Raw genomic sequence first — 13,861 nt, forward strand, 5'->3', positions numbered from 1 at the left:
CACTTCTGCGATATGATCATTGACAGCTTATTTATGTAATTATGGATTGTTTTTAATTGTTTTAATGCGTATTTTAAACTTTGTATTTAACAGTTTGTTGTGAGCCACCCTGAGCCTGCATGTGGGGAGGGCAGAAAATAAGTCTAATAATAAACATAAACATTGTGGAGCTCACCATCAGGATGAGATAATATGCAGGAACCATTAGCATAAACAGGCAACACCACTTGGGAGGTACTATGATCCATATGGTGAATGCTCAAAATGGAGGGAAAGGGCGAAACTGGCAGCTACATGAACAGCTGATATACAAGCTTCTTTTCCATCTTGAACCACAAGGAAATGGAGGAAATAAATCTTTTCAGTTTTAAAAGATTCTGCTGTCTCTCCAAGGTATTCAAGATGGTAACTACATGTACAACTGGATCATTCACAAGATGTGAAAGCCTTCTGGTCATGCATTTTCAGATACTTAAGTGGGGCCCTAAATAATTAATAAATGAATAAATAATAAAAGAATAATAAAAATAAAAAACTTACTAAATAAATAAATAATCAGCACTGTGTCTGATTGGCCCTCTAACACTCGGACTATTAGAAAACCACCCAAAGAATAATAAAAAGAAAGGTCTGAACAATAAGAGATGAACCATCAGTCTAGGACTGAACAATCAAAGTAAAGTTTAACAAGAAGCTAACATTATACTTTAAAGACCAAGCAGCAGAGACACAAGTGGGAAAGGTACACAACTTATGACACTTAACAAAAAGTGACTTTAGCCAATTGTACATTTCTACACTACAAGAATTATAAACAATTACACAATTCAGAAGTTAAAAGCAGCTCATTTACATGTATCAATATTTATGTAAAATATGCAAATTACAGCCATATTATCAATGTAGTGACTTGGTGATGAATATTAACTGTAGGGCAAATGCTATTCTGCTAATCATGACAAAGTGATACCAAAGCTGCATCATATGGTACACACATAACTGGCAACAAGAGTAAGATTCTGATATCACATTTTACAGGCAAAAGGAGGCCCTTCTTTGAGCAACAGTGGCAAAAAAGTACATGGGCCAAGTATCAGATTATGACCAGGGACACCTGGATTCAAATCTCCTCTGCCTTGAAGCTCATAAACTGACTTTGGGGCATGGCTGTTGTGAGAATAATCCAGAGAGGAGAGAGAAACAATTTGAGTTCGTTGGAGGCCTTGTGTAGAAGGTGCTAATGATGAACATTTGCCTATAAACAGCATAGAATTTAAACTAACCATAAAAAAACAAAGCACCACATTATCCATAGTAAGGGCAAGCATTAGGCTATGTATATCAACCTAGAAGTCTGTACATACAAATGTATCATAATTTTAAATGACATTCAACTTGTCTCTAAAGACTCAAAGAAATAACACCATGATACTACCTATAAACATAAAATGAACAGGTAATAGCATTAATATAAAGTAACCATATAGCATCCCACTATATTATATATGCCAGAAGACTCTGGACCTCTGTACAAAAGCACTGCCTCAATGCACAGAAAAATGAAAATGATTCCAATGACAGAACAATTGTAGCAGTTGGCAGCACTGTTACATCTAATACTCTGTTTACTTACCAGCAATTCCCTGTTCCTGCTCTTCCCCTTCAGCAAACATAGCCTGGCTTGGTAAGCTATTCCTAGAGCGAGTGACTGATTCTAGTTGTGAAGCCCGTCCTAACAGAGATAGCTCATCAAGCACCTCTCCCTCTTTGGCCTCTAGATCAGATTTAGAAGTTGTTAGCTGTTTTATGGTATCTGGCATCATTAGATTCGGATCATTTAGGCAGGCTACAGTACCACTGTCCAAGCTTAAAACCCTGGTACGACTCTTGGCACTGTTTGTGCTGGAAGTCCGTCGCGTTGAATGCTTTTTGCCATTTGCCTCAGTGCCCAGGTGCATTTTGTAAGAGTTTTCCAAGTCTGTGCCCCTTTCTTTTGCAATATATTTGGTCTTAGGGGCATTGTATTTCCCCTCAGGAGACTGGCACGAATGGGAGGTGGTGCTGGAAGAGCTATCACTGCTGAATTGATGGGCTGACTGCATGCTTGAGGTCCTGCTCAAGTCGCTTTGATCACTTGAGTCCTCATCATGACAAAAAACCGCACTGTGGGGTTTGGTGCCAGATACACCTCGGAAAGATATATATTCCTTGTGACGACTTGTGTCAAAACTACTAGCCCGTTTTTTCCCTGTCCTCCTCCTGCTGGACTTGTGAGCTGAAGCTGTCCGATGAATTAAGCTACATGATTTAGGCCGTACATCCCCTTCCTTTTGCTTTCCAACCATCTCCTTACAAGTTCTTGACTCAAGTAAGGATAATTTCTCCTTCTGTTCATCTCGTTTATCATTATTAGGCTTCTCAGGAGGTTGGTCTGCTTGCGTAATCAGTTCATTGGCATGAGGATTCTTATTTGCCTCTTCTGAAGCAGAACTACTGAGAACCCTCTGATTGTGCATCTCTTCTGATGCATTTGAACCCCTTTTCTCTTGTAAGCAACTGCCAATGCTCATTTCTATAGCAGTTCCTTCACTACTAGTCCTTTTGTCAGTAGCAAAACTGTAATCATCAGAATCAACAGAGCAGTCCTTTTTCTTGCTGCTTTTCTTCTCTTCTTTAGGCGACTGCTCATGCTCTGATAACACACTTTCTATGTGAGTTGAGCTAGTCTGCTCACTTTTATAGCTGCTAACAGTACTGATTGTGTCACGATCAGTTCCACTGCAATAGCTCTCTGTTGAGCCACTGCTCCGAGTACTCAGACTTCTGAGACTGTCTGCACTTTTGTCTGCTTTCAAGGATTTGCTCTTGCTGCTTTTGGACTGCAGCTGTGGGCTGCTACACTTGAGAATATCATCCAGTTGAAAGACTCCAGAAATACAGGAGTTCTCAGCTAAAGATTCTTTGGATCCAGATTGAGGTTTGGAAGCTTCTAGCTCACTGACAGGGTCAAGGCCTCTCCTCTGCTGATAAAGGGGAAAGTCACTTAGTGACACATCTGGAAAAGCAACAGCTGAGCTAGAAGTTCTTGGCACTCCTCGGGGTCTATGTTCTTTCCTATAGGAGTGTGAATGCAATGGAACCAGAGAAGCCATTTCTGTGTCACATATATTAGACATTGATTGATCTACAAGCTGGTTATTAGGGAGGCACACTTTGTCACTGCTGTCTCTTGGCATCTCCTGTCCAGATGACAACGATGGTTGGATGGACACAAAGGAATCGATGGAGACCAAATGGAAAGTCTTTTGATCAGCTGCCAAATCTGTTATTCGAAAAAATATAAAAAGAAGAGTTGTTCTTTGAAAAACATCATATTTCATACGTTTGCAGCCTAATGAGTTCCAAACGAAAGATCAAGTTGAATGTATGATGTATAGAAACAAACAGAAATATAATCATGATTTATATGTTCATATTAAATTGTTGCCATAAATAACTTTTATGCTTGATTCCCATTTCATCTAACATTGTACAGGCTTCACATGTACAAGCTTCACTGCACTATACCCACAGCCCTTATATCTATCACTTTCTTAATTATCTTCAATGTAAAAACAATTCTGGAGACTGAGCCCTACGAGGAAAGGCTGAGGGCCTTGGGAATGTTTAGTTTGGAGAAGAGGAGGTTGAGGGGGGACATGATTGCTCTCTTTAAATATTTGAAAGGCTGTCATTTGGAGGAGGGCAAGGAGCTGTTCCAGTTGGCAGAATAGGACCCGAAGCAACGGATTTAAATTACATGCAGAAAGGTACCGACTGGATATTAGGAAAAACTTCTTCACGGTCAGAGTAGTTCAAAGGTGGAATCAGCTGCCTAGGGAGGTGGTGAGCTCCCCTTCACTGGCAATTTTCAAGAAGAGGCTGGATGAATACTTGTCAGAGATGCTTTAGGCTGATCCTGCACTGGGCAGGGGGTTGGACTAGATGGTCTGTATGGCCCCTACCAACTCTATGGTTCTATGATTCTATGAATTCTATTCACATACAGACCAGAGACCATCAATACAATATGTAATGATAGCAGAGACTACTGTCAAATCAGTTGCAGTCAGGAAGGTGATGAAAGATTTGTTCAGGTATATGTACAAGACAGCTCTTTTAACCGATTAGCAGTAATAATAATAATAACAACAGTGTGCTTATATACGGCTCTTCTAGACAGATCAGTGCCCCACTCAGAAGGATGAACAAAGTCAGTTCATTATTACCACCAGGGCTCATTTCGAGGGGGAATGCACAGGAACGCAGTTCCAGCAGTTCCCCAAAGAGGTCACATGTCAGGTGGCCCCACCCACCTGACTCTCGGCCATTTGGGGCCCGTTTCGTCCTGGATTGGGGCTGAAACGGCCCAGATCGGGCCTCTGACGGGTGGTGGATCACTCTCCTGTTCAGCAGCGGCCCAATCCGATTCCTGACCATTTTGGGCCCCTTTTCGGCCATTTTCAGCCCCTTTTTGCCCTTTTGGGTCCAATTTTGGCCCTGAATGGCCAGGATTGGGTCCAAAGCAGCCAGGATAGGTGATGCCAGGGGGTGTGGCATATGCTAATGCATTATGCTAATGAGTTCCTCCAGCTCTTTTTCTACGAAATGACACCTGATTACCACAATACAGCTGAGGGAGCTGGGCTCTCACTCACTTTACCCACCACGATGGGAAAAAAAACGCTGTACTGTGTTAGTCCAATGCATCAATTCTCTAACCATCTGATCTATCAATAAATGTTCAAACAAGCACATTACCTACTTCATTCATTACATTCTCTCTGCTCTGGGCCATGTACTTACCCAGAACTAAAACAAGAGTTCAGTTTTCTCCTTGAAATGTAATGTTGAAACAGACCCAAAGGATAGTTGCTTGGCATGATACTTTAAACTGAAGTCAACCCAAATGTAATGTTCGTTCTTTTTGAAATATAGGTAATGCATCAGAGAAAAAAAATCAAATTATTGTCATTCTAGTTGTATCTGAGGAAGTGAGCTGCGGCTCATGAAAGCTCATACCCTCCCACGAATTTTATTAGTGTTATAGGAGCTACTGGACTCTTGCTCTTTTTAAAAATCAAATTATGTTTTATGTTTACATGCTAAGTATTTTATTTTATGGGTTTTTACTTTCCTTACAAATGTAATACATTTATTGAAAGTGTGATCAAGTCTGTTATCAAGAAAACTCTCTATGAGCAATGAGTTTCAATTTCTACAGTTGCCCAGCTTGTTTGTCACTTACAAATCTCCTTTGACAGAAGCCCGCCATATCGGAATCACGATTAAACAGAATCCTGAAGAACAGAGTGCTATGGAGATCTGCATATTAGGAAAGGAATGATAAAATGTTTGGGGCCAGGGAATGAACTCTCAGTTGAGGGTAACAGCTCATTTACTGTGCAATTACACAAAAAATAAACACAAGGACAACATCTTCCCTATCAATACATCATAGACATTTTCTAGAAGACTTTCTAATTCTAATGTTTGCATATAGGAAGTGTTGTCCAATCCGCAAACCAAGATGTTTATGCAGGAAGTAATACATATTTAAGTTGGGTAGGGTCTGTTTTGCCTGGGGCTAATTTCTGGCCCCGCCCTCTGCTGGGTGAGCCTTGAATTGGGCTGCTCCTCGCCAGAGGCATATCACAGTCAGCTGGACTCTGAGAAGAAGTAGGAAAGAGAGCTGCTGGAGTGGTGGTGTTTTTGTTGCTAATCGGGGAGGGTCTGTTTTGCCTGGGGCTGACTGCTGGCTCCTCCTCTGTTGGGTGACCCTTGAATTGTATTAGTCCTCATGAGAAGCACGAGCCGAAGGGCTCTTGCCCTGTGGCTCTTAGTCTGGGGGCCCTGTAAGAAGCTGAGTAGCTCTTACATCCTATATATGTTAAGCTTTTTTGCTTCTGTAAGCCTTTCACAAGTAATCTTGTGATGCAGTTTGGCAGAGGAGTTATCAGGGAAGTACACTAAAAACTGAACCACTTCTGCAATGGATTGCAGCGGCATGTCTGGTGAGAGCGCTGAGACAGTGACATACAAAGTCTGTGGCATGTTCGTATTCTTACCTGACAGTAACAACAATTACACTTGCAGCATGTGTTAGTTGGTAGCCCTACTGGAGGAGAATATACAGGGAGTTGAGGCACACTTGTCCACACTTCATTTTATAAGGGAAGGTGAAGCATTCAGGGACAGAACACATGAAGCACTCTTGAGAGGGCAACAGGAGGAGGAGGGAAAGGTATCTCAGCATATGGAGAAGCACCCAACACAGAAGGTGGGTGCATGGAAGAATGTAATCCACAGGAGCAGGAAAATCAGGAGACATTCTGAGCCTCTGATGCTAAGCAATCAGTTCCAGGGTCCCCTTATAGATATTGATTCTAGACCACTGGATGAAGGGCTACTCCTCCAGGCTCTCTGAAGCTGGAAAGAAATTTCTCAGGCTCCTGTGAATGAGAGGACTCGAGCTTCTGCTCCCCAATATAGGAGAAGGCATGTGTTGGTAATAGGGGATTCCCTGCTGAGAGGGGTAGAGGGTAAATAAAGTAAAGACTGGTCTTGTTGTCTCGAAAGGTATGTTGTCTACCAGGTACATGCATCCAGGATGTGACAGAAAGGGTAGGAAGACTCATCAAGCTCACAGATTATCCTTTCTTGCTTATCCACGTGGGAACAAATGATATTGCCCAACACAGCCCAGAATGGATTGAAAGAAACTATGTGGCTGTGGGTAAAAAGGTGAAGGACCTAGGAGCACAGGTTGTGTTTTCGTCAGTTCTTACTGTCCAAGGCCATGGTTTAGGAAGGGAAAGAAGAATACTGCAAATAAATGACTGGCTATGTAGATGGTGTCATCAGGATAAGTTTGGGGTTTTTGGACCATGGCTTACACTTTTGAGATGAAGCTATTGAGAGATAGTTTGCACCTCACGAGGGAAGGAAGAAGTGTGTTTGGTAAGAGCCTTGCAAACCTGTTAAGGAGGGCTTTAAACTAAATCCTATGGGGGAAAGAGAAAAAAATTCAAAGCTTATAACTGGAGTTGAAAACACTAAAGATTTGCAGGGAGTGGCACATATGCTAGGAACTATTAATTTGCAGGTAATTAAAGAAACAAAGACCTCAGGGCATAACTCATGGATTCCAATTTCTACACTAATGCACAGAGTATGGGAAACAAGCAGGAGGAACTTGAAGTCCTAATACACAAAGGGGACTGACATAATAGGTATTACTGAAACTTGCTGAGGTGACACTCACAATTGGAATACTAGGATTGAGGGATACAACTTGTTTAAAAGGGTTAGACAAATAAGGAAGGGGGAGGAGTAGCATTATATGTAAAGGAGGGATATACTTGTGAGGAAATACATGTATATGACCATGTAAGTTCAGTTGAAAGTCTCTGGGTAAAAATAAAAGAAGTAATAAATAATAGTGATATTATGGTAGGAGTCTGCTATAGACCACCAAGCTTGGCAGAGGACTTGGATGAGAACAAATTACAAAGTTCTCAAAGACACAGAGGTCATGGGAGATTTCAATTACCAAGATATCTGTTGGAAGTCTAACTGTGCAAAAAATGAAATTCCTGACTTGTCTTGCTGATAACTTCATTTTTCAGAAAGTGGAGAGAGAAACAAGATCTGCTATCTTGGACTTGATTCTCATCAGCAAGGAAAAACTGGTTGATAAGGTGAAAGTAGTGGGCACCCTGGATAGTAGTGACCATGTAATTTTGGAATTTACAGTGTTGGGGAAGGGAAAAGCTGTACGTAGTCAGACATATAGGTTGGACTTCAGGAAAGCAAATTTTAACAAACTGAAAGTGTTAAGTGTTATGCTGGGTAGAATCCCACTATCAGAATACTTAAGGAGAAGGGAGTTCAAGATGGGTGGGAGTTTCTTAAAAATGAAATATTGAAGGCACAATCTAACAGAGTTGTACTTACCTGTAACTTCTGTTCATCTAGGTCTTCGTGCATGAACACACTGGGACTGCACTTACGCAGGCCAGCCATTCAGAACAGGATTCTCTTTTATGCTAATGGGGGGGGGGACTCTCCCCCGCAGACCGCTCCGAGCTGGCTTTTCCTGCTGAAATGGTCACGCAGCGAGGAGGCCACCCCCACCCCCCAGTCCCTCAGTTCTCCTGTGCTGCCACAAGCCCTCAGGAATGTAAGCGTCAGAGAGCTCACAGCGGGGCCGGAGGGAGAGAATGTGTTCCTGCATGAAGACCTAGATGAACAGAAGTTACAGGTAAGTGCAACTCTGTTTTCATCTACAGTCTTCAGTGCAGTCCCACACTGGGAGACTCACAAGCTACTCACCAAGGAGGCAAAGAGCGATTGAAGGACTGCCTGTCCTACTGCTGTCTTCTTCCTGGCGTTGACATCTATTGCATAGTGCTTGACAAATGTCTCTTCCAAAGACCAAGTTGCTGCTTTGCAGATATCTTCCAGCGGCACACCATGCAGAAAAGCTGCTGACGTTGCTTGTCCCCTTGTCGAATCAGCTCTTAAATTAAATGGGCAGGGGACCTTTACCATTTTATAACTTAGTCTAATTGCCAAAACTACCTACCTAGAAATAGTTTGAGCTGATGCTGCCCTGCCTTTATTCTGGCCCGTGTGGCAAACAAAAAACGCTTGACACATTCTAAATGTGTTTGTCCTGTCTACATAAAATAAAACCACTCTCTTAAATCCAGCATACGGAGCGTTTGTTCCTTGGTGGAAGTGGGGTTAGGGAAAAACACTGGCAAAGATCAACACTGTGAAACATGGAACTTAGAAACCACCTTAGCAGGAACTGAAGGCTGGTACACATCACTACTTTATCTGGGAAGACCTGCAGAAAAGGTGGGTCAACCTGTAATGCCTGCAACTCACTAACTCTCCTGGCCAAAAGGATTGCTAATAAAAAGGCCACTTTAGCTGACAGTAACGCCAGACTACATGTTGCTAGTGATTCAAAAGGTTTAAACATAAGACTGGATAATATTAGTGACAAGGACCACTGTGGCATTATTTGAGTCCGTGGAGAATACATATTGTCTAAGCCCTTAAGGAACAGTTTAGAGAGGTACTGAGAGAAAACTGTCTTGCTATCTACATGATTATAGAAGGCAGATATAGCCACTAAATGAACTTTAATAGAAGAGGAAGCAAGGCCAGCTTTATGCAGTGACACCAGATAATCAAAAATGTTACTCAAAGGACATGTCTCAGGAGATATTCCCTGTGACTCTGCCCATAAATCTATTCCATTTCAGTGCATATAAATTCCTGGTAGAAGGTTTTTGAGCAATGTTTGCTACCTCCTCCGAAAATTGAGAGTTCAATGTCTTATGAACCACACCATCATCTGAATGCTGCCAAGCCCCCCACTCGAACAGAACTGTGGCGCCTTCGCATTCTCCTGTGTGGCAAAAAGGTTCATGTCTGGGTACCCCCATTTCTAGAATATTTGGTGAGCGTACTTGTCTTGGAGCACCCACTCGTGATGGGAATTCCCTAACCTGCTTAGGTACTCTGCTTTTGTATTTTGGGAACCTGCAACACGGAGTGCAGTAAGTGTAATATTTCGGGAAATAAACCAGTCCCATAATGTGATGGTTTCCAGACAAAGCATTGACGATGTAGTCCCTCTTTGTTTGTTTATATAAAAGACCGTCAGCATATTGTCCGACAGTACCTGGACTCTTTTCCCTGTCACCATATCTGCAAGTGAGTAATAAACTGCTTTTAACTCCAAAAAATTAATATGGTGCTCCTTCTCATCTTCTGACTAGACTCCATTCACTGATAGCTCCTCACAGTATCCTCCCCAACCCTCAAGAGAGGCATCTGTGGTGATAGTAATGTCATGAGTCGTTAAACCAAACTGTATCCCTTTATCCAGGTTGGTAGGGTCTGCCCACCAAAACAGGGAATGTAAGACCTTTCTCAGAATGGAGAAAATTTGGGGAGACTGAAATTGTAGATTAATTTTTTTAATAAACCACAGTTGTAGGTGTCTCATCCTTAACCGTACTAGAAGCACCACCACCATAGTGGAGGCCATGAGGCCCAAAAGGACCTGAATAAGATGTGTCGACTGGTACCTACATTTCTGAAACAATTGTACCAAGGCTATTATTCTCCTACTACAACCTGAGGGTGGCAAGTATGGTGCAGGTGGCAAGTATGAGCTCCACATGAGAATGCAGCTTTTCTGGGGGACGTGCTGTGACCAACCAATCGTCCAAATAGGGACAGATTGCACACCCATGCCTCCTCAGGTGGGCTATCACCACTGCTATACACTTGGTGAACATCCTTGGGGCTGTAGCCAACCCAAAGGGTAATGCTGTATATTGGAAGTTCTAGCCCTTAAAATTAAAACGTAGGAACCTCCTGTGTTTGGGGCAGATAGCAATATGAAAATATGTGTCCTGTAAATATACAACGGCAAACCAAGAATTTGCCGGAATCATATTAATGACCCAAGGTAACGTGACCATCCTGAATTTTGATACGTGCAAGTATTCATTCAACCCCCTCAAGTCTAGGACGGGCCTCTTCCCCCCATCCTTCTTATCCACTAAGAAGAATCGAGAGTAAAACCCAAAGTGGTTATCCCAAAAGGGGACCCTCTGCAGAGCCCCATTGTTCAATAAAGATTTAATTTCTAGTTGCAACTCAGGCAGCTCATTTATAGGAGCATGCATAAGTAAATAAGTAGGAGGCAAAGTGTCAAAGTCCAACTTATAACCTTCTTTAATGATAGACAACACCCATGCATCCTCACAGACAGTCTGCCAGGCCTCAAAAAATTGTGACCATCTGTTGAAGAACAGCAACTGGGTAGTCGATGTAGACTCTCCTAATCATGACTGCTCTCTTTGACCCTGAGGGAGAAAACTGGCTGCACCTGTAATCAGCAATCTGAAAAGCGAAGGTAAACACCCACAGGATGCAAAAAATCAATTCATGTGTATTTGTAAGATACTTCAATCAATTAGTTCCAAAGTGCAATGTGCTTATAACAATTCATACAAAAGGTATCTTATACAAATTTTCTACATAACAGTTTCACACAAGAAACTACTGGTACATAATTACAGTTAAATATGGTATCATTCCCAACTCTGCAGTCTATACATCAGTTCTGGGAAAATAACAGTAGCCCCCATATATGGGGCCGTTGCTTTCTTAATTTAGTTTCTTTCCAATCCGGTGGAGATATGGTAATCACGAGGGAAACACTGGTGGGGTCCCACTCTCCCCTGGAGCAACGAGGAAAATCATGCTCCCAAACAATGCTCAATCTGAGGCCGGCTGCGAGCAGATTTCGCGCCTGCTTCTTCAGGAGCTTCTTTTTAATACCACCAAACGTAAGTTCAAAATAAGGTGAATCACTCATACATCCTGGTACGGGCAGCGATGTTCTTTACATTTGGTGGTACGTTCTCTTAGATTGAGCATTGTTTGGGAGCACGATTTTCCTCGTTGCTCCAGGGGAGAGTGGGACCCCGCCAGTGTTTCCCTCGTGATTACCATACCTCCACCGGATTGGAAAGAAACTAAATTAAGAAAGCAATGGCCCCATATATGGGGGCTACTGTTATTTTCCCGGAACTGATGTATAGACTGCAGAGTTGGGAATGATACCGTATTTAACTGTAATTATGTACCAGTAGTTTCTTGTGTGAAACTGTTATGTAGAAAATTTGTATAAGATACCTTTTGTATGAATTGTTATAAGCACATTGCACTTTGGAACTAATTGATTGAAGTATCTTACAAATACACATGAATTGATTTTTTGCATCCTGTGGGTGTTTACCTTCGCTTTTCAGATGACTCTTTGACCCTGAGGCTGATCCTTCTGTGCTAGCATCAAATTTGATTTGGACTTCCCCGACACGCGCCTATGGGACTGATTCTGAGGCAAATAAGGAGCTCGGTATGGATACTGGTTCCTATATGATTGGAACCAGTAAGAACGGTACTCTCTCCTGGGCTGGTAGCTCCTCCTGACTGGACTGCGATAGAAGGAGGTATGGCCTGATGACTGCGGCAGCACACCATAAGATCTTGCAGTCTGCTTGTCTTTTTTCTTTTTTGATAAGTAGTCATCAGTAGCTTATGAGAATAAAGTATTCCCTTTGAATGGCATGTCTTCAATCTTGTTTCCATGGGCAGAGCAGTTGCTTGTAGCCATGCACGCCTTCGGAGAACAACAGCTGTATTTAGACCTCTAGCAGCAGTATCCACTATGTGTCTGCTGATACTGATCTGCTGCTTCAATAGGACAATGGCCTCGTCACAGATGAGTTTGGCTAATACTCTCTTTTCTTCAGGCAATCCCTCAAGGTAACTGGCCATCTTGTCCCACAGGAAGATCTGATAACCACTCACAATGGATAAAAAATTAGCCATCTTAATCGTGAGGGCAGAACCTGAGTAATACTTCCTGTCCATGGTATCCAGTTTACGACACTCCTTGTCAGCTGGTGTAGCAAGACTGCCCTGGAGCTCCTCCGCTATCTTGGAGGATGCTGGAGGGTGCACAAACAAATAGGAACATTTATCTTTCTTGATCTTATAGAGGGCTTCCACTTTCTTTGCCGTGGCAGGAATGGACTTTTGGCAATTTCAACAAAGTCCTCTATCTTTGGGAAGGCCACAACCTCTGGGGCATCAGAGTATATGTGTTTCAGGATACTGTCCTGAGATTTTGGTTGAGGAGCTGATAAATCTATGTCCAGCGATTTAGCCATGCACATCATCTGCTCAGCGTACAGCTTGTAATCAATAGCAGGTAACCTTCTCTCAGACTCCCCCAATATTTCCTCAGGGGGCGGCTCAGATGTAAAGTTGGGGCTCCGCCCGGATCCGAGAGGTTTGGCCTCTGACTCGGACTCTGAGCCCTGTCTTGGCATTGAAGGTTGGGCCCTTGGGTACCACATCAGATCCAAGTGGTGCGGTCTGCTTTGAGTAGACCTGGGCGCTCCTGGAAATGGATACGGTGGGAAATAGTCCCAGTCCTGTGGATAGCCGGACATAGGATAGGGTGGATACCAAGGTGGCCTCTCATATCAAGATCTCTCATTGGAACTAGACCGCCGTCTCTGACGCTTGGCTTTATCAGAACCTTTGTTCGAGGCTATCGACACCGAACTTGACCTCCGTTTCAACGCTGGAGAAAGAGTCTGCCTAGGTGATTCAGTTAATGGCATCGGAACCAGTGAAGCCTCTCGCTTGTGAGACATGCTTATTCTTATCCTTGTGTTTGTACAGTCTCGAGGTCGATGCTTCTGTTCCAGCTGGAACTGGGGACTTCAACCATCCACTTGCCGGTGTTGAGACATCTCCGTCCAGCCGTATCATGCTGGCTCTGGAATGGGCTGAGGCTGTAGTATCTCGGGACCGAGATCATGGCCGGCTTCGATCCTTCAGAACCAATGGATCCGATGGCTAGTCTGAAGGTGTTGGATCTGACGGCGAGGCTTCTGTCAGGGTTCCAGGGTCCAAATGTTTAGTTCGCTCTGCCAGGGCAGATTTCTTTGTTGCCAGGCTTGTGGAGACAGACATTCCCTTATTCCATAACAACACCTTCGGCCTCGAGGCTCAGTCTCCTTGCGCTTTGGGGGTGAAAAATTGGCAATGTTTGTATCATTCGACCACATAGTCTTCCCCCAGGCAGGCCAGGCATAGCAATTGGCAATCAGTTCTGGCCATCTTCATTTCACAGCCCTCACATTTTTTAAGGAGTGACTTGTCCGCCATAGGGACGGTTGTAAAAGTCGTGCCCACCCGTGGATGGGAAAGA

General features: G+C 43.1%; 1 protein-coding gene across 3 annotated transcripts in view; it reads right to left on the minus strand.

The window, feature by feature from the left end:
* Positions 1-13,861, minus strand: part of PCNX1 (pecanex 1) — a 150,006-nt gene that overhangs the window by 90,188 nt on the left and 45,957 nt on the right. For all 3 annotated transcript variants that reach the window (XM_054970361.1, XM_054970360.1, XM_054970359.1), the window contains exon 6: positions 1,634-3,322. In XM_054970361.1, coding sequence (XP_054826336.1) covers positions 1,634-3,322 — 1,689 coding nt within the window. The remainder of the gene's footprint in view (positions 1-1,633; positions 3,323-13,861) is intronic.

The sequence above is a fragment of the Eublepharis macularius genome, chromosome 2, assembly GCF_028583425.1.
Source record: "Eublepharis macularius isolate TG4126 chromosome 2, MPM_Emac_v1.0, whole genome shotgun sequence".
In the NCBI taxonomy this organism is placed as follows: domain Eukaryota; kingdom Metazoa; phylum Chordata; class Lepidosauria; order Squamata; family Eublepharidae; genus Eublepharis; species Eublepharis macularius.